The sequence below is a fragment of the Bombus pyrosoma genome, linkage group LG2 (assembly GCF_014825855.1).
Source record: "Bombus pyrosoma isolate SC7728 linkage group LG2, ASM1482585v1, whole genome shotgun sequence".
Taxonomy (NCBI): Eukaryota; Metazoa; Arthropoda; class Insecta; order Hymenoptera; family Apidae; genus Bombus; species Bombus pyrosoma.
The window spans coordinates 2953515-2979513 of NC_057771.1; the positions used below are offsets into that span (position 1 = coordinate 2953515).

The 25999-nt window shown below is 34.0% G+C and overlaps 1 protein-coding gene and 1 long non-coding RNA gene across 4 annotated transcripts in view; both read right to left on the minus strand.

The window, feature by feature from the left end:
• LOC122573161 (netrin-B-like) overlaps positions 1-25999 on the minus strand; it is a 111860-nt gene that overhangs the window by 11882 nt on the left and 73979 nt on the right. The window contains exons 3-4 of the mRNA XM_043739206.1: positions 7182-7331; positions 5764-5859 (exon numbers count right to left, since the gene is read on the minus strand). Coding sequence (XP_043595141.1) covers positions 5764-5859; positions 7182-7331 — 246 coding nt within the window. The remainder of the gene's footprint in view (positions 1-5763; positions 5860-7181; positions 7332-25999) is intronic.
• On the minus strand, positions 16328-24613 carry LOC122573171. 3 transcript variants are annotated; one of them, XR_006318674.1, is made up of 4 exons: positions 24222-24590; positions 24036-24148; positions 20409-20479; positions 16328-16418 (listed from the first exon to the last, which is right to left on the minus strand). It is a non-coding gene; the product is annotated as an uncharacterized LOC122573171 (long non-coding RNA). The 3 variants fall into 3 exon arrangements; XR_006318673.1 differs by lacking the exons at positions 16328-16418; positions 20409-20479 and adding an exon at positions 22920-23321 and having other exon boundaries at positions 24222-24434; positions 24542-24613; XR_006318672.1 differs by lacking the exons at positions 16328-16418; positions 20409-20479 and adding an exon at positions 22920-23321.

Genomic DNA, 25999 nt, shown 5'->3' on the forward strand with positions numbered 1-25999 from the left:
TAATGCTAATAATATTATAGATATATTATTAATATTAATATATTAATAATTAATTGAGATACAAAAAGTTCTTTTATATTAAGGAATAACTTATATCACTAATATTCAAATATTTTGTAAATAGGATAGTTTTATCCTACCTACTCTATTGTGTAATCATTAATTAAATAAATTTTTCAAAATCTAAAAATTACTTTCAAGATTTATCAGCTATTAGAAAGCAATCACGGTATCGTCGATAATATATATTATCGAACTAAATTGTAAAAGGGTGACACAGGATGAGTTTATCATGCTGTCAAACGTCCCCTTTGGCGAAATGCGTGTTCAGCTTTAATAGTCCACGAAAAACAGATCGATTGCTCATCGTGGGTACGTAGCATTGACAAAGCGAAAGGTCATTTCCTTCGAAACATTCTTTTCGTTATACGGATGTACACCATGCATCGTAAAATTCTTCTCACAAATAGGCTTGTAATATAATGAACGTAACATCAAGTAGAATTGATTCGATTGGCAAATTCCAATTCAATCCACATATTAATAGAAAGTAGACGGTTTAGTAAGATTAAATTTGTAAGATATCTGAAAAATTGTACACAGAATAAATTGAATTAAAATACTTGTAGACATTTTAACAAAGTGAATTTCGATTTGTTTTGATTTTTATTTTGTTGTTTATTGTGGCATGTAACGAAAGGATACGGCCAGAGCTACTTTAAAATGCATCCATGATTGCGGAAAAGGAAGAAAACGGGAAAGAGAACGAATCGATGTGATGTACAAACAGTACCAGGGCTATGTTTCCTGAAATGGAAGGACCCTTAGTGGGCGTTTATTCGAGCGCATACGCAATACGCACAAGCAATAGGTTCACGCGTCGGTACAGTAAGCGAACTGTAAATTAACTCGCCTTGTAAACCAGACAACAAGTTTATCTCTGCTTCCTTCATACTGATGCTTCTTTGACGCGTTACACGTCTATTGTTTTTATCCCTTAAACCAATTAATTTCGGTTATTTTAATAAAATCAGATAAAGTATCCTAATCGGTGTCGATCATGTTATTGATCTCCTGCCTTCTGATTTCATTAACTGTTATTTCTAATCGTATCACGTTCCGTACGTCATTTATTTGGAATGTCAAAAGAATGCTGCAAGTTACAATGGATAACTAGATTAACTAAAGCTGAATTATTATTGGAGACTTAAAACATAAAATATGAATTGCACTTTAGATTTATCATAAAATATATGTTATATATTTGAAGGTAGTATCTATTAAGACGATACATATTTTGTAAATGTACTAAAATTTTATACATTTTAATGTAGCCTATGTAACCTATCTATAATATACATATAATATCATGTGTTAAAATTTTTACACATTTATTTTATTAATAAAATTTGCACATATTCATATACATTTACAATTTATCATACATAGAGCTTTGCGCAAGGATGGAATAAAAACTATTAAAGATTACATTGGGAGAAAGTTGGGAGAAAGAGTAACACTAAAAATCATGTATATAGCATCTTACAAAATTACTCTAAATAATATAACTAATAAAGATTATAATAAGAAAAATATTTACAATATGCCGAGATACGATGCAATGAACTTTTAAACAGAAGACGGCAGTTCACTCGATACTTAGTTATTTAATGTTAATTTCATTTATCTGCACGTTAATACTGATTCGTTATAAATAACGTAGAAGCGTTAAACGTCGACACGATGATAGTCCTACTTCCTTTCAGCATCAATTCTAGGTTTTCCATCGAATTTTTAACGAATTTACGAGGTGAAATCGTAACTCACCGGCAAGCTGGCTCGATACAACGTAAGTACTAACATGTTATTACGTTCAGGTGTATGCCAGGGCAGAAAGCATCGATAGCCGTGGGCATTCCGTTTTTAGCATCGCGGGCTCATTGTTCATAAGCGTTGCAAACTAGTAGCTGGAGGATACTCGTCGCTCCTTCTCGAATGCTATTCTTGCAAGGAATAAGAGCATCTCGTATCGCGTATGCAGGCGTGCATACATCGCATCGGGAGTATGCATCTTGCGTCACGAATCGCATCTATATGTTAATGTTGCACGCAACCGCGCGCGTAATTCTCGTTGCACGCACCCACGCACTGGCTCCGTGCTTCGCTGCCGATGCATATGAACGCGATTGCGGAAATCCTGCGATCCGTCCCGCGTCCATTCCAGTTCTTTCGATCACGGCAAATTGATATTAACACCCTTTATCTATACTAATTGATGTACATAAAATATTGCACCTGAACGATCTTTATTATCACTTCTTCTAGCCTGCGGAATCGTTTAATTGTGATATCATGTACTTACAATTAGAAAAGTTCTGCTTTTCAATATTCGATGATTAAATGGTTTCCAATTCTTAATAAATTACGATATAAGTTTTTCAACTTTTTTTCGTTATATTCTATATATTTTCGGAGAAGATATGTTTCGGTAATACATTTGATATCGTGCAAATGAATATACAATAGAATAGACTTTCTATTCTAATATTCCTAATATTACAATTTCTTTATAGTAATAACTTCAAACAATAATGCTTAAATTAAACAAGAAATTTAATAATAAAGTCGTAATATAAAATACATTCAAGGACTTTTTTGGATCTAATAACACAGAGCTTTTTATTGAAAGTACATGCATGTTTTACATGGTCAAAGTGTAGGGAGTTCGGTGGAGTGTAAGTACTTTGATTAATACATATTACTCTCCACAAATATTACTTTCGGTAGGCAATGGAAATTGCAAGTATAAATTCAGTCATTGCATTTGCAGCAACCAAATAGTATCACACTATAAATTTAAATGTTATGTTTCAATTACTCAGCAATATATAGCAATATCGAATGAAAATTAAAGAATTGTTTTCGATAATTTGGAAATATTTTATTTTGTATATTTAATATTTAATCGTACTAAATCGTCAACCTCTTGCAAGCGCGATCCCTTGCTTTTCTTCTTGAATGCATATGCAGGCAGTCGATTAATTCTTTTGAAAACACTCGTACGTTATTAATTATCGAGCGAGCTGACGCTTGAATGTAAGTTCACCGACAAAAATCCCACATTACGGTCAACGTATCAAACATGTAGTGCATAGCATTATACAATAAGTATATCCCTTGTTATCCCTAAGAGTGCCATTCTACTTAACTATAAAACCAACGGGCTCGATAACGGTTTTGGGTATGTAAGTACTTGTAAGGCATTCAATCGCTCCGACGGGAGTAGTTTTCCTTTACTCATTTCTCGAGCTAGCAGAACCAAATAATTTCCGAATGGACCCGCGTCTACACGTGCACATGGAAACAGTGCAGCGAAGACGCGTGGAAATAAACGTCGGACCATTAAAGGGTCTCCGTACAAATGTATATCTGAGACTAAATAATAACTTGGGAACCAACCCTCCTGTATCATTGCGTTCAGCGACCACTCACGGGAGGCGTAGGAGGGGGAGAAAGCTTACCAAAAAGAGAAAGGGAGTTAACAAACGGAAAGGGAAACGGAGGTAAAGGGAAACACCAAACATGGAGCGAGAAAGACAAAGACAGAAAAGATGACAAAAATACAAAAATATTGCAAGGAATATAAGGCAAAGACGGATAGATGGAATATTAATTTTGAATATAAGGAAAGCAAAGAAAGAAGATTGCTTCAACGAAAATACAATTCAATCTAATATTTCAGATATTGCATTCATTTCTTAACAGGTATAAATTGAAGAATCATTTACTAAAAAAATATAGCGATTGTGTTTGTAATATATATAATGAATAAAATTTACAGAGCGGAGTAAGTTGTTCGTAGATTTGAAGAGGGTGCTTGTTCTATATTATTTCTAAAATTATCGTTACCGTCGAGAAAAGTTATTATCGCTGGTAATTACGGACATTACGTACGAAAAGCTAAAAATTATCTAAGGAGGTATTTCTCCGAGGACGTATTTACACTTCTGCTTTGCATATTACACTTCTATATCTTTCAGCATAACAATGCTGTTCGTAAATAGGACTATTGGTTTTATTCGAAGGAAATACATCATTCATCAGCGACAATAACTATATCTACTCTCATAAAGTTGAGCTCCTCTTATCTGCAAATTATTGCGTCGAGATGGTAATATGTAATAGTGGGAGTAACTGGAACCTCGAGGCAATGATATGATACTTGATCCTACTATTGAACATGTCTACGGGACAGGATAATGCGTCGTTATTTATTGTTGTTATACTCAACATATTTCTTTTGATAACGATACTCATAGCTGAAATTTGTTAGCATTATCTATAGTAATAGAGCTGACAGAACGAAGGAAAACGAATAAGATACGTTTAAGATTTATATGAATAGTACGAGGAATGCATATGTATGTATATCTTATAATTAGGTTTAATACATTGAATTATAGTATTTGACGATTTATCGTATTTTACTAATAATTGCTACATAATTCTGGAATTAAGCCATATAATATGATTACTCTTACCTTTTCCTTTCAATCCCAGCATTTCTCGAGATAGAAATTTGAACATGTTATTGTATTTCCTTTCAGGATTATTCGTTATTTCATTAACCAAATTAAACAATATGAATATGGTATAAGTACTTTCGAAAAAATGCATTTGCTTTAATAATAATTAAACATGTGTATTATTACGTTACTAAATTGTAAAAATTAGAAACTAAAAATTTTAGAACGAATAATTAGCCGATTTAACCGTAAATGATTACATAGACAATTTGATTTGATGTTGCGATTTATTCCTGTGTACACACTACACACGTGTGAATAAAAACGGTAAATTTTATGCTCGTACAACTGTACAAGTAGGCCGTTGGAAACTTAGAGCAAATGGGCAAGCCGCAAGTGAGGGTAGCTTTAATTAAGCCATTAGGGTGGCTGAGAGGCTGCGACCAAGCGGCTAGACATTCCAACCCTCTATTCCCTCTCTCTTTCTCTCTCTTTACGTCGCGTCTGCCAAATTAATATTATGCTTACATTCCATACTGCCACGTGGCAAGCGAATTTGTATCAGTATAAACATTCTAGTCTACCTTCTCTGTATTTTCCTATATGTATGTACTGTGAGCATTTCTGTTTATGGGAATATTATAGCGGAAATTATAAATAAGTCAAATTCTTTTCCCGTTACAGAAAAATGTTATTATTTTCTATGTACTTTCGTATATGCCTATTTCTTATCGATCGCTTTTCATGTCGTTTATATTTAGTTATCATTAATTCATTAATAGATCAATATATCAATTATGTTAATAACGATTAATAATCAGTGTTATTCGTATTTATATCGGTGTGTTAGTATGGTTTGTTGAGAAACGTGACAAACAGCCTGCATGTATTTACACGAAACAGTTATAGCTTATTGTTAGTGTTAAAGTGTTGTTTGAAACATACATTATGTATGATTCTCCACTTTACAGTCGAATCACTCTATACTCTATATATTACTTCGTTATAGATGTTTAGAAACAATGAAATAGTTGTTTTCATTCATTTTCTTCCCTCAAAGTCTCGAGTCTCAAGTCTCGAGCCTCAAGATATCATTCGTAAAGATTGCTAATACGCGATTAATAAATGGTATTTTTCACAGTCATGGTATCTTTTCCCACAGGGAAAAAGTGTTAAGTATCAAGAATTGAAGCAATTTCATAAAATACGTCACGTTTGTTGATTTGATAGTACTTACCAGCTCGTCCATCGTAACCGCGCTCGTCGTCGTCGTCTTCGTGTTCTCCGCTTTCCTCACCAGCTGTCCCTTGAGTCTGCACAACCCTCGGTATTTCTGCGAGAAGGAAAATAAATGTGAAATCGTTGACGAAAAGTTACACTAAATACAGCTCGTATCTCTTCTAAAAGGCTACACGGTTTCCTCTTTCGTATTCGCAAATTCTGCCTAATTGGACGCGCGATCGTGCGATAACACGTTCGAACGGTCGCGTGTTCCTTCTCGTTGATCGATCGATCGTTTCTAAAAACAGGACGGCTACGGTCGAAAATTTCATGCCATTTCTTTTTCTTGCGTCTCGAGTGATCTTTTGCTGTCTGAACTGTTAATGGAATGTTGGAGTTTTCGTGTGTTTCGTTGGATACCGAGTGCCCTAATAATGAAGATTTCCAATTGGGTCATTGTTTTACTATCCTGCATTGCTGACTTTACATTGATTGCGTTGTTAACATTTATTGGCAAATTCTTACATTTTAGTTAAAAATGAGGTAAAGTCAAGATTATAAAAATACTTATGTACATAACTATACTTTGTATATTTTGAAATCTTATTATGCATATTTCGTTATATTTTATCAAAATTGTTACATCATTCTACGCAGTAAAATTCTTCTCTTTTTGTTTCTTATAAGAAATATGTGAATAGTTCGTATCCCAAATTTTTAAAGGAATCACGCGTTTTACTGTTCATAGGGTACATGCCTGTTAGTCATAATAAAACAATGACAGATGTACAAAACTATTACAGCAAATTCTTCTTGATATAAGAATAAACTTTCAGATAAAATATATTCTAACATTTTTAGAAATTATTTATATCGACTGTCATACATATTTATGAATTTCATTATAGAAGGGCTATATTTTTATGGGCATTTAATTAATAAGAAGATAATGAATACTTCTTGATCGCCCAGTGTATCGGAGAATGCTTCAGCTTTAATGCAAGGGTCCCTATGTGTATAACAAGTTAGGATAAACTCTATAGGGAATGGTGCACTGCGTTATACTGGACATAATTAAGTCTGCTACATACATACTTATATATATGTATATAAGTATATATACGCAGTATATATATACGTAGCCAATTTATTAGATCATCAATGGTATAGAAAAAGGTGATAATCGGTCATAAAAAAAATAAACTACTGTCTCGAGTAACAATTTAAAGAATGTTATTAAATATTAAATTACTATTATTATTATCAATTTCCAATATATGTGACTAATTAGTTTCAAGTACGTATTTATCTCGTAATACATCAAACATTTGATGGTATCATATAAGGTATGTAGATCTTCTACTTAAATGAATAAGAACACATGAAATATGAAGATCTTAATGCCTTAAGGCTTTAGGGAATTTGTATACTTACTGATGCAAGGTGCAATGTGCGATCTACTCTGTTGGTAACCTCTGGCACATCTGTTACAAGTGGTACCAGTTACTCCGTCTTTACACGGACACTGGCCAGTACTTTGGTTACAAGTTTTTCCGGAAGCTCCGATCGGATGACAGTCACACGCTGTAACACGCAACATGCAAAATAAGGGATGGTTAATTATAGTTATATTATTAGTTGTAGTAAATAGTTAGATATATCCAGAAAATAATTGGTGTTATAAGTTTTTATATAATACTAAACACTCCACGTGCTTAACTCGTGCTACTTTTGATACACATATACTATAACATTTAACTTTCAAAAAACTTAAGTACAGTAAATATTTTCCTTTATGATGTTTGTGATTTTATTAATAAGATATTATGAAAGAGTTAGTATATATGTCTTGCTTTCTGACTAAATGCACGTTATAACTAGATAAAGAACAGAGAGATACAGATTATGCAAGTTTGCGCTTGTAATAAGAAAATCTGTAAGAATCTTTGCAATCTATAAAAATCACCAATTACAGATGCTACAAAGAGTTAATACAGTACGAATAGCACGTACCTTTTATCGTTTCGAAAATCTAACGAAAGTCAAATTAATATTACTTTATAATGATCTACTACCTAAACAATTAATTATATCAAACTACAATTACTTAAAAATTAATAAGATCGATCAATTTTATCAATTTATTCCTCATTTCCATCCTTTAATCACCTTTTCTTTCAATAATCGAGCGCTAGTCACGTGAAAGTTATAATTCCCGATGTCACTCGTTTATTCATTGATCAGTGTTTTCGCATTCAGCGCATCCGGAATTAAGAGATGTGGAAAGAGGCTAAAAGCAAAATCGAGGGAGAAATGTTCGCTCGAAAAGCCAGCTTGACACGTTCCTTTTGCCCACTTACTTATGCAAGCTCGTATTTTTCATGCGAGAGAGACACTGAAAAGCGGTTAATTACGATTGCACTTCGAGCCGAGTGCATCACCGCGAAAATTTAGGAGGAGACTCTCGAAAGCTCTGTCGGTCGTTGCTCGTCTGCATTTCCATTTTCCCTCCCCTCTTGGCTCATTTCTTTTCTATTCTATTTCCACTTACAATTGGCTATGGTATTACTATTTTACAGTAAAACTGTTATTGTATTTGTATGCAGTATTACAATATGCTTGTTGCTCGTCTGTGAATATCTACTGATCGTTTCATCTTTCCTTTCTCCTCCCTTTTTAAAGTTTTACATGCAAATATTACAAATATATAGGAAATATATACAAATATTGCAAATATTACAAATTATAATATTTTTCCTTGACTATTTACAGCTAGAGATGTTCGACTAACGTGTGCCGAGTGTTGTACCTAATGACATTATTTTAATATTCCTACATCGATCAAGATTTATACATCGAACGAAGGATGACTAGGACAAGTATAATCTATTCTACTAAATTGTACAATAAAAGATCTGTTTCACGATTAAATTCTACTTATCTTTTTGGACATACGTAAAGTATCGTTTTGCAGACTACTCTTAGTAATTCGTCGTTCGAAAGTTTAAATGTTTTACTGCCAGTGTGATTCTACTATTTGCTATTTAAAATTACTATGTCATCAAAGACTATATCGATCATCAAAAGTTGGGAATAAAAAGGAAGCAAATGTAAAAGCGGATGCTCGAAGTATTTTCAATTTTCATTTTATTAATTTTAAAATTACATGCGGCTGCGAAAAAAATAAATGTAAAATAATTCGGGAAAAGATATTAGAGCGACAATGAACGGCGATGGTCAGTCCAGATAGGAATACAATCTCTACAACGTGAATACGAAGTGACCATTTGCACTTCCGCGAAACGGATTAATCTTGAGGAGACTGCCGAAGGGACGAACAACCGGTTCACGCTTCTTCCACATTCATACCATGAGCACAGAAGAGAATTTTAACCGTGGCCAAATGGAAAAGTGCTGGAGAAGTTAGCAGTAGTATTCTCAAATTAATTTAACAAAAGCAGATAACAGTTTCGCTTGTCTCTTTAAATCGTTATTTATTCTTACTTTCTTTCATTTCGATCATTTTTTATTATAGATATTATCATTTAACTTGCAGTGATTTATTTTATTAACTATTAGGAATTTACACTTATCGTACTATAAACTAAACGTGTCCGTGTATAGTAGTAAATTATAATTTCCATTCTGTTTACTTCTGTTGTTGCTTCGAATTCATTCTTCCCCTATACAACTCGTTACGAAACGTCAGCCGCGAAACTTACCACCACTGACACGAGAGAGTCGATCTCCAGGAAATCAGACCGTCATGTCGAATGTTTTTTTCGTGGCGATCCTCTCAATTATCACGCGGCCATTTAAACGCGCGTGTTCTGTGCATCGACTGTAACAAGGCGTAACGCGAGTAAAATGTAAAATGCTCATGATTTACGAGCGGTGCATGTACTTTCTTTATTCTCGTAGGTGTCTCGGAGTCATGTTTATATTAGCTAGCAATAAGTGACACGCCGGTATGCCTGCTCATTTTACAGGCGTAAACGTGAGTTACGGTGCTCCGTTGTGCTTCCTGAGCACGCTATTCGACCGATCGTTCCCCGTGACCCTTGCGAAACGCGCTCCGACAGTTTGTATCGTTGCATGCATCGAACATCGATCCGTGAGAAATCTGCGCACGACGTTTTTCGATCAAGTTATCCTATTAAAATGGTCCGTGTAATCAGGAATTCGAAAGTTTCCAGCCGATCTCGAATCAGTTTCTAGCAATTTGCACATTGCACGTACACGCGCGTTTGTTGTTTGTTTTCCTTACATATGAAAATGGGAAAATTTATTTTATTGACGAATGCGTTATTTTAGTGTAACGTTTGATTAAAGTCGTTTGTTAGGTCAGCCGCGTACACCCTTCGAGACTTTGATCTCTCTATGGTTTTTAATCGAAAAGAAAATCAGATGTCTGTTCCTGTACTCTGAGCCGAATCACAGGAATTTCTCCACCATCGGAGCTCAAAGCGTTTTCATTCTTTTACGAGTTTAATGAGAATTCACGTTAAATAAAATGGAACTATCGTCCTTCTGAAGCTTTCAACAAGAGAGTCTTTCACTATTTGACCTTGAAACGCAAGTCGAGAAAACATTTCCTCCAGTTCTCTATCTTCGTTCGTTATCTTATGGGAGTGAATGAAACACTGTGTTTTCATCTTCGATGCGTTTTTGTAACAATAATGTAGGTATTTTTCCTCTTAAAGAGTTGGAATATTGTATGAATATTAACGATGTTCTTTTCATTTTTTGGTTATTTTGATGGAGGAAGGATCTTGGAAGAAAAGAAGGCTACCATATATGTATATGATACTATTTATATGATTGAATATTTCGGCGTAATATTGAAATTTGAAGTAACAAAACAGAGTAAGTATTGTAGCGGTACATGAGTTAGAGGTCAATTCAAATTATGTTGTTGTTCTGCTTCGGAGCATGAAGATCGTTAGGATACACGTAATATAAGAATAAATAAATTCCGAGCAAAACAATGTCGTCGCTACGTGCAACCGTCGAACAAAGACGAATTTGAATCTTCCGACTCTCCTCCGAACAGTATAAATAAGCGGATCCGATTGCAAGGAAATGAGTTACAGCCAGTTGTCGATCAGTTATCAACCAGTTATCAACGAATTATCAGCGATCTAATTAACGAGTCGTTAGCAATCCTATTTTTACGACTTATACAATGTTTTGGCGAATCGGTTAGTATGAGCGCCTTGCGAACATTATCTGTATACTAATTTATCATTTTAAATATATTCGACGATTTCAACAACGAGCAATCTCGTCCATTAAACCTCACCGACCAACCATCCTCTACACATAAACCTCTACAGTATTATGAATTCTACATTCCCACATATAGCTTAGAATGCTAGCTTAGAATATTTGAAATAAATTGCACGTAGGTATGTATATATATATATACATACGACGTATACACGGGAAGAAAGTTTTGATCAATTTTAAAATAAATATTAAGCTGATTCAAGGAAATATAAAATATTATACGATCCGACCCTCGTACTACGAAGCGGCAAAAAATATAATTGCAATGGTGGAAAGCGCAAATGCTGCATTCGTCGCGATTACGGTTTAACGCGCTGGAAAAGCAAAAGAGGGAAAGACGTTCATAAATTCAACTTACCAGGCCACTTTTACAACAGTAGACCTACACGTATTTATACCCGGATATCTACATGAAATTGTTAAGGCGCTTTAAGCCGATTACCGCGGAGGGTCAAGTTGGCCTTGCTAGGTTTCTTCCTCGTCGTACTCTCACTTTCCCTCGTTTTTTAGACGTTGAAAAAGTTATGGTACATTAACGAGTTGAGTGCATCAACAAACTTACAAAAGGGTTTTAAGGGATTAACCAGAGTTATTAAGAACGCCTCTGTCGAAGGGGAAAATGCAATAAAGAGCGTTCACTGCTTCTAATTCCTGTTTCGCGCTTGCTTCTTGATTTATCCCGACGGATTTGTTTTGTTTTGCATCTAAAAAGAAAGCTATGAACTATATAAGTTCGATCAATAATTCGAGCAAATACAAGAAATTATCTTTTACGCCTTTATCTTTCTTCAAGTGGCGATAACAAGATAGAGTATTTAATATAAATTATAGATCTCATTTTATCATAATACACACACACACACAAAAATATATATATATATATATATTAATATTCTTTATTCGTTATTCTTCGTTAATATATATATATATATACATTCTGTACATATACTATACTTTTATATATACAAATATATATTAGTACACATATATTATTATTGCAATGTAAAACACGAAAAGCAGTGAATAAATATTAAAACAAATATTAGAAACGTACAAATATCATGCAAAACTGCTACAATCAGTAACAATCGCAGATCTTTTTGTTCATCTATTTCTTTCAAGTAAAAGTTATGTAGATAGTAATATGAAATTTCTGATAAAATACAACAATTGACACCTACTTGTATTTAATAGTAGTAATAGTTATAAGAGTAATTATATTACCTATTCGTTTACACTCATTTTCGGCGTGCAAAATCATAATGATTAATTTCCAAATTAATAATTGATTAAATAGGTGATATGAAATCTCTAGCACGTGTTTTGCATCAATATTCATTATTATTTGTAGGAATACTGCTTAAAGATAGCGTAAATCTTTACGTGTCTACTCAATTCGTTTAAGGAAGAAGATGGGATAAATCTGGCAACGAATTTGCATACTGAAATCACCCACTTGTTTTTGCTCGCAGCAGGTAGCACGTGGGTCGTTTGATGGTTACTCTCTACCTACGTTCTTCTTCAGTCTGGTAAGATCACAGCACCCTTCGTTTCGACTAACTGCTGTGTATCAACAACATCCGGTCCCAGATTTGGTTGTAAGAAACCTTGCAGCCTTCGGTAGATGGAAGCCAACGAAAATACTTTTCAGTAAGGGAATTCGTCAAAATAAAATTATTCGCCGTCTCTTGGGAAATAAGAAGAATTCATCTGCGTAAACCACTACTTTAAACTCGCTGTTATAAATTATACTTTTTATTTTATTTATACGAGATATTAATGTTTAACTTTAGAAAATGAAAAATAACGTGAGAATAATGTGTATAACAGAACGAATTAAGTAGGTGCAGTAGTATATAAAATGTGGAGTTTCATACATGTATCTCGGGTTATAAGAAATTTTCCGCTACTATTCGACTTCATGCGCGTAAGACTCGTTAAAATCAACTTACGTTTGTTGAAATTACGTCACGCTATAAGTGAAGACGTAACATAAACGCTAATGCAATGGATCGTTTCATATAGATGTATAGGATATCGAGTGGAAAATCGACGCCTTTCTTTATATAGCTGAAAATTGATAAAGCAGAAAGACTTGTTTTGAGAAATAGACATGTCGATACATGGATAGCAATGTTTTTAAAAATATCAGATTATTTCCGATAAATTAGACATTACTCAGATATTACATTAATTTTTAAAAGACGTTACACCAACTATCGTTATTACTACCTATATTAGAGATTCTAGAAATGGAAATGAAAAACACTGTTCTTTTAGAAGTATAGAAGTTTCTTGAGAACCGAATAGGAAAGCACTGGTTCTATCTACTGTTCCCTGGAAGAGAAAACAAGACGATATATTTTTATTTTTGAATAAAATCCGTTACGAATATGTGACACGATATTGTGACGATAAAAAAAGGGAGGCCCGTAAATTCCCTGCGCCTACGAGATTAAAGCACTTGAACGAACGAAACACGTGATACTGAGAGTAATAAATGGATCGTACAGAAAGATAGTCAATTAAATCGAGAACAACGATCGGTACATGCGGCGCGTGGATGCCAGCCAATTTATTAATCGGATTATCAGGCTGATTTCCCTCGAGTAAACCTGGGTGCGGGTTGCTCGATAATGTCGATCCATCGAAGCCTGAACAGTTCCCCCTCTGTTGATCTCGTCCCTCTACACTCTACACTTTACTCCATCTTTCCAAGGAAATTCCCGTCGTCTCTTACGTCGAGGATGTTTTTCTTTTCCCACTTAGTAAAACAAGTGGGAAATGGCATGTGAAAATCCAGTTGTATTATCTACTCTTTGATAGAAGAACAACGTTTCTTAGATTGTCATTTAGCTGAGCTAGCTGAGTGTTGCTCAAAGACGCTTTCTTTAAATTCAAGATTCTTGTCAAAATCGACGTTTCTTCTATTGTAATTGGAATATGAATTTCCGCTTGAAGAATAAAACTGATGTGAAAATTCGTCTGCATATCAAAGATGTGTCCTTTGGAAAACTTAATAGAAGTAGAATATGATTCATCTTGGAAAGTATCATTATTAATCATTAATACAGATATTTCAATGTAAAAGTCGTAGATATCTTTTTAAAAAGAGGGTTACTTTTCATATAATTTTATATTTAAACGATTTTTATATCTTGATTCTAAAATTCACATTCATAATTCGATAAACATTCTTTTTCCAAAGCATATCTCCTTAATTTTATAATAATAAAATGATTTCAAATAAAATTCTCCATCTTAACGTATTTGATAAAAACTCGAATTATTTGTTATTATCGTGGTAAATCGTCCACTCTTTTCCAATCGATAAAGTCTAGTCCTCCCCAGGACTTACGGCTCATTTGACAGCCGAATTTTCCGAAAATTCCACGCAATCCGAGAGCCTCGATATCATTCGGTCGTTGATATATCGAATATTGAATAAAGCAATCACCATAACATCGCGCGAAATTGCTTCGTTATCTTCGAAACCTGTCATCGAAGAGTGATTGAACGATGTCATTGCTAGCCCCCAGTGCCTCGTCAAGATGATGGAAAAATAATTTCCTATTGGCTGATGTGTTTTCTTTATATCTAGACAGACAGTAATTGTAGGGGATGGAATTAAATGCATATTAAGAATTCAATAATATTGTAATATAGTAATATGTTAATGGTAATAATGATATATTATATTTATTCCCAATTGATCGGTAATCTATTTTCGTTCATTTTCTACACTTGTCTGTCGCCATTTTATCCTGCTTCTATAAAAGAATCCTATCCTTACGAAATCCATCGTTTTAATCTTTAATAATCATCATTTTTAATATTGAAGATTAAAGATAAAAAGTGTAGAATACATTTTTTTTTTTTATTTAAGGCTTCGTCTTCAAGAAAATTGAATGTAGCCATTGGTCGAATATTGGATTAATTCTCGATTGCTGTTAAATATGCGAACGAATAGCGTAAAAGGAACATGCTTCGAATGTGTTGTTCCTAACGGGACAAGGTTATTCCTTCTCTTTCGATCTTAAGTCGTGCTTTCGTATGGCATAAACGAGAAAAACCTTCAAATCCGATTCGAGACACGCTCGTATACTGGTTGATATATTCGCGTCACGACACTCACGACGAGAGAGCGGGCTTCTATTTTGGATTCGGTTCGCCTTGCGTTTTCAACCCCCGTAATCAGACTCTGTGTCGAAGAAATTCGGATTCATAATTCAGGGCAGTTTTTCTTCCTCGTTCCTACCTCCGTTTTTCGTTCTTTTTTCTTCAATCAAATACGTGGAACTCAGCACATTGTTATCTCTTCGTGTACATAGGGTGGATCGAACGTCAACGTCATGAAAGCATATTCTCATTGAAATTCCTTGCACGAAATTCGTATTTCGTCATATCTGCATGCTTCTTGCCACATCAGAAACATCAATATACGATGACTGTAGTATTTCTTTGAACGTGGCCAAGGAAAACTATCGTCGAAGAACAATTGTCAAAATCCTTCTATGCGGGTAATATTAGTTAGGTCGAAATTGACATTTTCTCTTAGAGAAGTTGAAATTGAAATGCAGATTTGTGAAAATTGGTCACGACGTCCTTTACATTTTTTCCCCCACAGTTTAGTTCGTATATAAATAAATTGCAGGTAAATTTCAAATTATATTTACTTGAGTGATATACATAAAATGATTCTCTCTCGCATAATGAAAAGAAAGTCAACTATTCTAAATGGAATGGTATCATAATAGCCTGATAATATATATGAAAATTATTTAAAGAGTTCTCATCTTCAGTTAAAAGGACTTTTAAAATTTTTCAATGAAATTATTCCGAATTACTTTCCAGATGCTTGATTAAAATTCCTGAACTCTCATACTCATACGTAGTACGTTTATGTTGCGTTCCGTGGTTAATCGTTCAGTACATAAAGCCCAGCGGAAAATTTGCATCGAAAAGTGTCCCGAAATGGGGATGCTACTCACATCCATCGCTACTTAGCTCCCATTCTCCATGTAGTAGCGTAGTTGTGTGATTAGTACGTGCACACTGCACACTGTACACGCTGGCACGTGTATAGGTAAGGATACCCACCTGTGGCGGGAGTATGCAATAACGATGGGCCTGGCCCATCTTATGTAAACACGCTCGCGTGAGGAGAGCCTCTTAGCTGCTGCAGAGACCTATGTAGACTGTAGACTGTAGACTGTAGAATGTAGACCCACGGCATGGCACCGACGCATTATGCACTCGATTCACTTCGCAAACTTACATCTTCGTGTACGGGTCGTTATATCGTCAGAATGTTCGCGTCTTTCCTTTTCTTAGATCGTCTGGCCACGATTTTTCCCGGAATGCGAAAACAATGCTTCCAGCCTGCAACATCCCTACTTTAGTACCTATTATATTATGTATTTTCACTGAATAGCATCTCTCCGTTTCTTTTTCTTATTCGTTGTACAAGCTTATTTATAATATTTAAAAACAAACGAGATCGGATCTAACTGGTACGTTTTTCATTTTTCGATCTTTGTAATTCTTGTTTGGTTTAACGAGTTGAACTTCCATCAAAGATAGATCCGTGGTACGCTAATCATATATAAATTTTGCTAGTTCTACATAAACTAGAACGATACAGATTTTAGTTATCTATTTAAACTAGATCGATTTGGATTTCCTTGGCGCTCTGTCATTTAATATTATCAGCTTGAAATTATCGCATGACACGCATCGACGATTACTGTCAGTGTTTGACAAAACCGGCTACTACTTAAAGCGACATAATAACGTCTCTCCTCGATATCCTGCATGAAAAATTCCGTTACTATTTCAAGGTATCGTGTATAACGTTTCGAAGCATTCCAATCAATGTCAGTTCTCGTTTGTACAGATAAATTACTCAAACGGGAATGGAAACACCAAGAATTTAATTACTATTGTTCTTATCACATAATCTTAAGAAGAAAACGATTGTGCGATTATTATGACAATTTGAACAACTGTGATCGTTCGCACAAAATCCGAGAGAAATGAAATATTATTTTGATGTATATAAGATGCTAGAACCCTTTGGAGTTAATTCAGTTCAGAGTTTAATCTACTTTTGCAGAAGGAATTACTATCTGGCCTCTTATACAACATTTTCAGCCGCACCCTATGCATGTATATGATGTTTGCAGCAAACTATAAGCGATTAAAATGTTATTTGAGAAAACGGCATTTCATATATGCTAACCTAATACATACAGGCACGCTAATAATCCGTGACAAATCATGTTATTTAGATTAAAGTTAGAAACCCGTCGCCTAATGTCATCGGGAACTTGTTAATTTTAACGTTGTTTAATATGCGACACTTGAGAGAGATAAGATACGAGAAATATGCGACCGCTAAATTTTATCCTAATTCCATTAACCACTCTAGTTTCGAAAATACTCTAGTTTTCTTGATTTTCAAATTTAGTAAAATTTATAGATGGATATGAAATAATAAATATCAATATGAAATATTATACGCGTTGCATCATACTCGTTAAACAAGAATATCCTTTCCATCAAATTAATGTCGAATTTAGTACCTATTTTGTACCTATTTAATTTCTAATTATTTTATAACGGAAAAAAAAGTTAAACATTGAATATTACATTAAATATCAAATACATATGTTTATATAGTAGATTTTCCGAGAAGATAGATAATTTCTATCGAAAATAAAAATGATAGATCTTGTTAACCAAAAATATTAATTATTTATTAATTATATATTATACATTATATATAGATATATTGTTATTGATATATCTATATACAATTTATAAAGAATGTTGCATTTCTGCTCTACAAATTTACTACAAGCAATTAAATGTACGGTATTAGGTTCAACGAGTTCAAACAGGCCGGATGGGCGAAGCAATATTATGTTACACTAAATGCTAAACTAACGAAACATTTCGTGCTGAAAAAATAAATGGAGGAACTTGAAAGAAATGCCATTACAATTTTTAAACCTACATGCGTCGTTTGATGTATAATTATAGATATCTTATAGAAGATATCTCTTTGACAAAACTTGTTCCCCGATCGGCCGTTACAATATGAACAGGCAGTCGATCATTTTTTTATCGACCGGCTTCTTTGGACCGCGGACGTGCGACGCAGAGAATGGAATGATTGCCCAAGGCTGCATTTATGTTTGACATTTATCGGAAACGACATTTGCGTTTCATATTCTTTCACACCGGGGCCGTTGAGATTCCTGTTACCTAACGAAGAAACGAAATTGAAGATTCGAAAGTAATAAATCCAGAATGGATCGTCATTTGGAAAATGATCGAAGATGTTAGTACTGATATATATATATTCATATAGTGTATATATGTCATATTAGTATAATAAAGTGATATAATAATTAAAATAACTGGTAAACAACTTTTTAAAATAAAATACTTATTTTCTACAGATCAATCAGTAAGTACTATGATTATAATAAGATTATTAATAAGCTTCGGATAAGCAAATGGAAGCTTCCCAGATTATAAAAATCGGATACGTTTTCAATCAAAATAAGACGTAGTCAACCATGATTGCAGATCAATACCGAATACAAAGTATAAAACAGGTTTGGAATTCATCGATCTTTGTCAAGGACTGTCGTTTGTGTGCACACAGGGTCAATCGCGATTGTCAATCATATTTACGGATAATTTTGAGTAACGATATACGATCAGTTCCGATTGGCTGACGTAGAAATATGAGATGTCATGGACTTGCCGAATTATTAAACGTAGTAAGAAGATTCTACAATTTTTGTACGCAATCGAGCGACCTGGTTCGTAGCTATGTATGTATCTATATAGAATATAGTATATATAGATACTCGATGCGTATCGACTGCTTACATGAATATATGCATAAATGTTTATGTACATATATCTATACGATAGGATTTAATGAAATGATATAATTTTTGTTGAAATTTAATTGAAATTTATCCTACTCGTAATAACAAGGCAGAGTAGATCACCACACTTTTATTTCCTTACTCTCACAGAACTTTATCAAAATATTGCGTTATGACAAGTACATAGCTACATGTACAATGTACGTCCTCTAGAAAAAATAGTTTACTATTAATATTTTTAAAATGTTCAAATATTTTCACTATTAAATAGTCAGTACTCTTTTATTCACCCTATAAGTAGGTATTATACGTGTTCGAATACGTACGTGAAATTTCGATCAAAGTTCGATGTACTTGAGTGCGCAAAAGAGTAGAAATTAATCGGCAAGCTTGCGTAACATGGAGTAGTACCTTGAATATGTGTACGTAAATTGTAACGCAACATAATCGAATTCAATCGGGTTAAGTTAAAGAATCAACAAGCAATTATTTGGAACGCTCGTTTCATTTTCTATCGAAAGATCGATTTGGGTTAGATAATCCTCCGCTGGACTTTTTGGAATATCGTTTGTTCATGGAAAATCTTTCCGGAAGAAATTAGCACGCAAGGGTGCGCAAAGGTTATGGTTATGGCTAGCTATTAGCGTAATAATATTCGTCCGTCTCGCAGACACAAATGCCGTACGAGAAAGTGAGTCACCGTCACCATAAACGACCGTCGAATTAAGGCCAGTGTACGCATAAGCACGCGTCAGGACAATCGAACAATTGCAAGCACGACATTATGTACTCCGCGACTGGTCAATGCCCTTAAAAGACCAATCCAGTCGTGTACAATGACCTTTTTTTTTATTATGTACTTCTAGGTTTCGTTTTTCTTTTTCAAATTTATGCAATTTCTATAGGCTGCAATTCTATAAAAAATCTTCTTATGAGATTGTAAATGTTTTAAACACGTGGTTAAACGGTCGTTGTTTGGAACTATAACTTTAGAACTATAAAATTATTAATTTTTGCAATGCAACGCTTTTTAATTAGAGAAATATAGAGTCTATTGACAATTTCCTTAGATGACATATTGAAATTTATTATTTGTGCGTCTACTATTGTGCATGTAAAGTTCTTTAATGTTTAAGCACATTTTACACTCTTTAACATTTTGATATTGCTAAAATTTAGGAGAACATTTCTAATGGTAAACTTAATCTTCATTTTATTTCTGTCAACGAATTTATATACTTCTGTAATTAAAAAATTCGAAGATAAATAATTTTATAAACTATTTTTGCTACTTATAAACAAGTTCGGTGACGTGATTTTCGATTGAGTTTTGATAATATTTTAATGTAAAGAAAAGTAAATGTTTGTAAAGTTCCCATTATTCTCTTATGCATGTAATACGTATTCATGAGGTAAACTGATTGTGAGATATGAAACGAACAATAATTGCAACAATATCACTCACCAAGTTCAGAAAAAGCGTTTATTGTGGCAGAAATAAAATTAGAAAACCCTTGAGAGCTTGTCCCTACATACCTGAAACAATGGAATTAGATAGGAATTATTCGATGCAATGATCGGCGCGGAAAGTGAGATCCTCTGCCAATGGTTTTCCATCTTATTTGCCGTTCATTCAATAATTAATCATATAATCATGTAGTTAAAATGGTACATTTACATTGCAACAAAAATAACTGTCGAAAGAAGTACTATCATAACTTAACTTGACGTATCTAATTGTAAATAGGTATTATTATAATAATTTCACTTAATAAGGAAATAGATATACAATATTCATAGCAAGTAAGAAAAGCGTACCTATATTAAAGGCTTTAGATTTCAAGTTTGATTCGACATTGTATAAACAACTATGTATCTTCAAAGCTCTCAAGATAAGTGAATCACATACCTATGTACATCCCTATGTATATCCCTAAGATTATCTTTTGAAATAATATAACTACTATATCGCACAATTTTTAACCAAAATTTTCATCGAAGTTCAGTTGCCACTTACTTGTCACGTAAAGCAAATTTTTCTGATAAAAAGATTGGTGATACGTCGAAAAGCAAAAGAATATGCAAAACTTATAAATTCAATTTATAAAAGTTATTGCCTGTACGTAATTATCGTGTTGCAGTGGAAATTTGTATTTTAAGAGAAGTGTAGAGAAATCACGTAGGGAGAAAGGACGGTAAGAATCAAAGATGATTGGAAATTCTCAGCCGCTCAGACAGTCCGTTGAGGCAACTGTTGGTCGGAAATGCTCGTTATATATTTCCTTCGGAAAAGTTACCTTTGAGGCATTAGTCTTGCTCGTTTTGTAGGAACCCTACGGGTTTGTTTATCGACTTCGTAGTCGTAATTACGAATCAGGAACAAAGATTTGGTCTTTAATCGTACCGAACGAAATCAGTTTATCCTCCTTTATAGACGTTTGCATAATAAAGTTCAATGTTAGAACGAACGAAAATTCTGCCCGATTAGATCCTTACTTTCATTTCCATAGCTAAATGAGTAATAACAAATACATAATTTCATTTTATTATACATAAATCGTATCAATCGTATATGTCTGTGTTATTAAATTTGCTACGTCGTTGATTGATTATTTTATTTAAAAAACTAACGCGTCTTAGCAGTTATTTTCACAAAACAGTAAAAAAGAAAATTCTCAAATGTAAATAAATTTCATTAATTGGTTTACAAATAATTTAGTTGCACGAAATGTGGTGTATCTCTTATACAAACTGAAGTACATACGTGATATTATTTTAATAAGTCTATAAATATGAAATAGGTTTATCAAAAATTGGTCGTGACAAATGTCATATTCAATGTTTTTAAAAGTCGTTTAATCACCAGTACAATACACGTTATTATCCGGTTTAATACACAACAAGATCCAATTTAATACATAATAACTTACGAAAACAAATTATACAATTTATATTTGAATAACTGCATAAATTGATGCATGTGCATACAGGGATATACAATATATGTACATACTTGTAACTGATTTGTACATCAAAACGTGAATATACTTATGATCGACCAACAATGTATTGAAAGTTGTGAAATAATTTAGTTTGATGGAAAATTTCAAATCATCAATCACGTTAAAAAAATTTACAAGTTATATTGAAATTTTAATAGTAATGGCAATACAAATTTATCAAGTTATTGGTTGAGCCTTCGTTCAATTTCAGAACATTTTATTATATCAGTGTTTTACGAATTTAAAAATATTTAGTGAAAAATGTATTATGAGAGTCAAAGCACGTTCATATCTTATTAATATTAATTTTTATGTATGTAAATGTGTAACAAATATATGACATAAAATATCGAAGCGAACAGGGACAGTGGAATAACATATATTCTCCATTTGTTTCAATATGCATTAATTTCAAGTACTCGTGTGCGAATCATAGTGTGTAAAAATAAAATAGTTATATATTGTACTTGAACAGTCTTATACTATTTTCCGACGTTGTGTTATCGTATCGACGTATTTCTTAATTCTTCTGATATGCATTAAGGCTTATTATGTATAATAACTATTATTTATTCACTTGTTTAGTTCTACTTCTTGTCCGTTTCAGTATTTGGGTATATCGAATCAAATAACGAATACATTTCGCTTATTATGCCGTATACGTGAATACTATGTGCCCACGTATGTTTACTTAATTAAATAATAATATTAAAAACGATACATGTGCCTGTATTTACCTTTTGACTATTACACGTGTAAAAGAATTACACATGTTCTTCATACACATAATAAATTAATTAATAATATCAATTTTAAATTATTACAGATTCGATACAAAGTAGCAGAAACGATAAATTTATAGTATCGAATTCCTTTTTACATCAGCTCATATTCTTGCATTAGAGAATAAGTACATTAAATGGAACAAATATCTGTTTCATTTTTTACATAATATCATAACACAATAGGAAAAAAGCGATTTCGTTGTACCATCGAATGACATATTCGCTTTAAAAATTTCACTCCAATATGTTTATGGCATCGATCATTAACAGATAGCCTTTGGGGAAATTATACTTCATTTATAATCAGGCAGACGATTAATCTCTGGTTTTCGAAAAGATTTTTGCTCTCGTGGGTACGTGTAAACATTAAATGGGCTAGGTTATTTCTTCGATCGCTATCTTGAGGTATGAAGATATCTTGGTTTATTAAACAGTTTAATTTGACACGATCTTCGATCAATGGCCAGTATTAAATCCGCCTAGAAAAAGACGCGAAACTTTCTCCTGGGATGCTAATTAACTCATTTCTCATCACTCGCAGCACGTTAACTTTGGCTCTCATTAAGCGATGATCGATCGACTGCCGAGTGTCTACGGGAATTGAACGACATAAATATCGTGCGGAGCAGTTCCACTCTTGTGCAAATTGTCTTGTTCACAGTTAAGCATCAGAGATAGAAACAATCTTAACGATCCTTTCCTCCGTTCGTTATTAATGCACCGAGTAATTACGCGCAAGCGAATTCTTGTGTTTTGCAATTATATATTTAAATTGATTAGAAACTTGTAATACTGGTCGCGTGAGTGTGTTGCTATAACGCCGGACACTTGATTATCAGAGTTAATTAAAAGATAGATATAAAACGAATAATGAAGTATGTTTTGTTCACTGTTGTGTATTCGGCATATATATTTATATTCTTTTTTATTAATTCTGCACTATAATAAACTAACAACGAGATACCCGATTACTGTTCGATTGTTCTCAATTATTAAATTTCACACCTATCTATTGGCAAGATATCTCGCGATACGACACGTTCACACGATGCTACGGACAAGATATCTTATGCATCTTTTTTATTAAGACATTTAATACAAAATTGTCAACGAAATTGTATTGCAAAAAGTCTTGTGCCTGACAAGTTAAATCACCGTAATCGTTGGCGTTATTACTCTACTGAATTAGGATCGATCGTAGTTTATCCATAGAGAGCCGTTTAATACGTTCAAATATGTGTAAGAGATCAGAGTTGTAATTTCACGGCGGACTGCACGAAACATTCAATTAATAGACCAACTTACTTATTGGATAACGCCAATTAATCTGCGATATTAGTCTGTCGCTTGTTTGCGTTTACGAGTAACTTGGCTCGCATACCATTGGGTTTATGAATCGTCGCTCAGCAGGTGGGGCTCTGGAACGATGATAACTATAGTTAGGTTTGTAGTAGATATACATATACTATATAGGTACCACATTACACATACGTGGATCTTTTATAACACCAACTACGCTGTCAATAAATCGTCGATTATATCTTTTCAAGAACAACGCTGTAAATGCAGATGCAGTTATAAAATATCAGGCCTCTTCCTCTCGCAAGTCTTCACGAAAATAACGATCTGGAATGAGTCTGGACATCGTCACGAGTTCCCTTTTTGAACAAGTCCGTAAACAGCACGCTGGTGAAACATACCGGCCTATTCGAAAATACATGCATCAACGAAAGAATCCTGTCCGAAGGTAGACAAAGCGCAGAATACGTTTAACTTAAGAGGAACGTGTCAGTTATCACTTTACACCCAACCTTTTACCCTTAGGCAACTGGCCAGCCTTACAACAGCGTCAAGTTACGTTTTCCAAACGTTCGGCACCTTCTGTCTCTCCTTCCCACCCTCCCGCCCCTCCAGTAAGAGTAGTTTTTATTACCTTCCATACTTCCATGCTTCCTGCGTCGCAAATTCTAAAAGATCGAGACTAACTGAAAGAGACTTGCCGCTAACTGAAAAGTAGTTCTATATCTATATACAAGTATCTATATACGTAAATAGTAGCTTTTAGGAGCTTTTTGAATATTTCAGAGGTTTTATATAAACATTTATTCTTTGCGCCTTTCACTTGATTCTCCGAATATATCTACATATACATAAGTATGTACAATATGCGTACTTATATTTGATTTCATTCTGGTTTCACTTCAAAAATAAACATTTTGATATAATTTTTTGGCAATCCCTAAAATAGGAATATAATAGTTTAGTTGTTTAATGTTATAATATTTTTTAATTTTTAAAACAAACATGTGAATTTATCAAATTTTAAAATTTTTTCTGGCGGAAATTGAATTTTAGACGAAGAGTAAATAGTTCTATAAAGAATAGAAAGAATAATTATTACATACGCTTGATTTTATTGCATCAGTCACAAGAAGCGATGATAAAATAAAATTAGATGATTTCACACCTTCGTTCGCCAGTTGTATCCATTTCGTGTATCAAACAGGGTTCTGTTTTTCAACGGTAAATACCATTACTTCGGCTTTCACGCGATCGTTTCGTCGCTGTAAAATGCTCAAGAATTCGGAAAGAATGTAGTGTCTTGGCACTTAGGGTTTAGAGACTTTGTTGATAACGGCGTAATCTCGGAATTGTGCACAGTCTAAAGTATATGTAGCTGCGCGAAAGACAAAAAGTCCGAGAAACCGATAAAACATGCGAGCTCGTGCATGTAGCATGTACTGCGCGCGTACCTACGTGTAACGAAACACGGATCGAACTTCGCCGATCGTAAATCACTGTTCAACCTAAACACAATGCCGCGCCGCGCCGCAACGATTCCCGAGGATCGTTTCAAATCTCCTTAGCGCAGACTGGCGTGCGTTACAACGCGTGCAGGGAGACACGGGAGACCGAGTGCAAGTCTGTGTTCTCTTCCCGTGGATACGTCCACAGGGAATAGTGTACGCGGCTACGTACAAACAAATAACGGTTCAACCAGACTGCGAGTTTGCGAAAATATTTATAGTAGGCGCCTGCTTTTATCTGTTCGTTCTAGCAACGTTCTGGGCGCACGCTGATTTCGTCAGTAGCTCCTCGCGAAATTCCTAGGGAATCTAGTACAGGCCATGTGTGCGTTCTTCCATCGCGCATCGAAAAGATTTCTTCATCGATCATATTTAATTGAAACCCAACACCCAGTCGGTTATTCCCCAAGTATTTTCATGGTCGCAACGCGTACCTACTACCGTGCAAATCTGCGCAGCGAT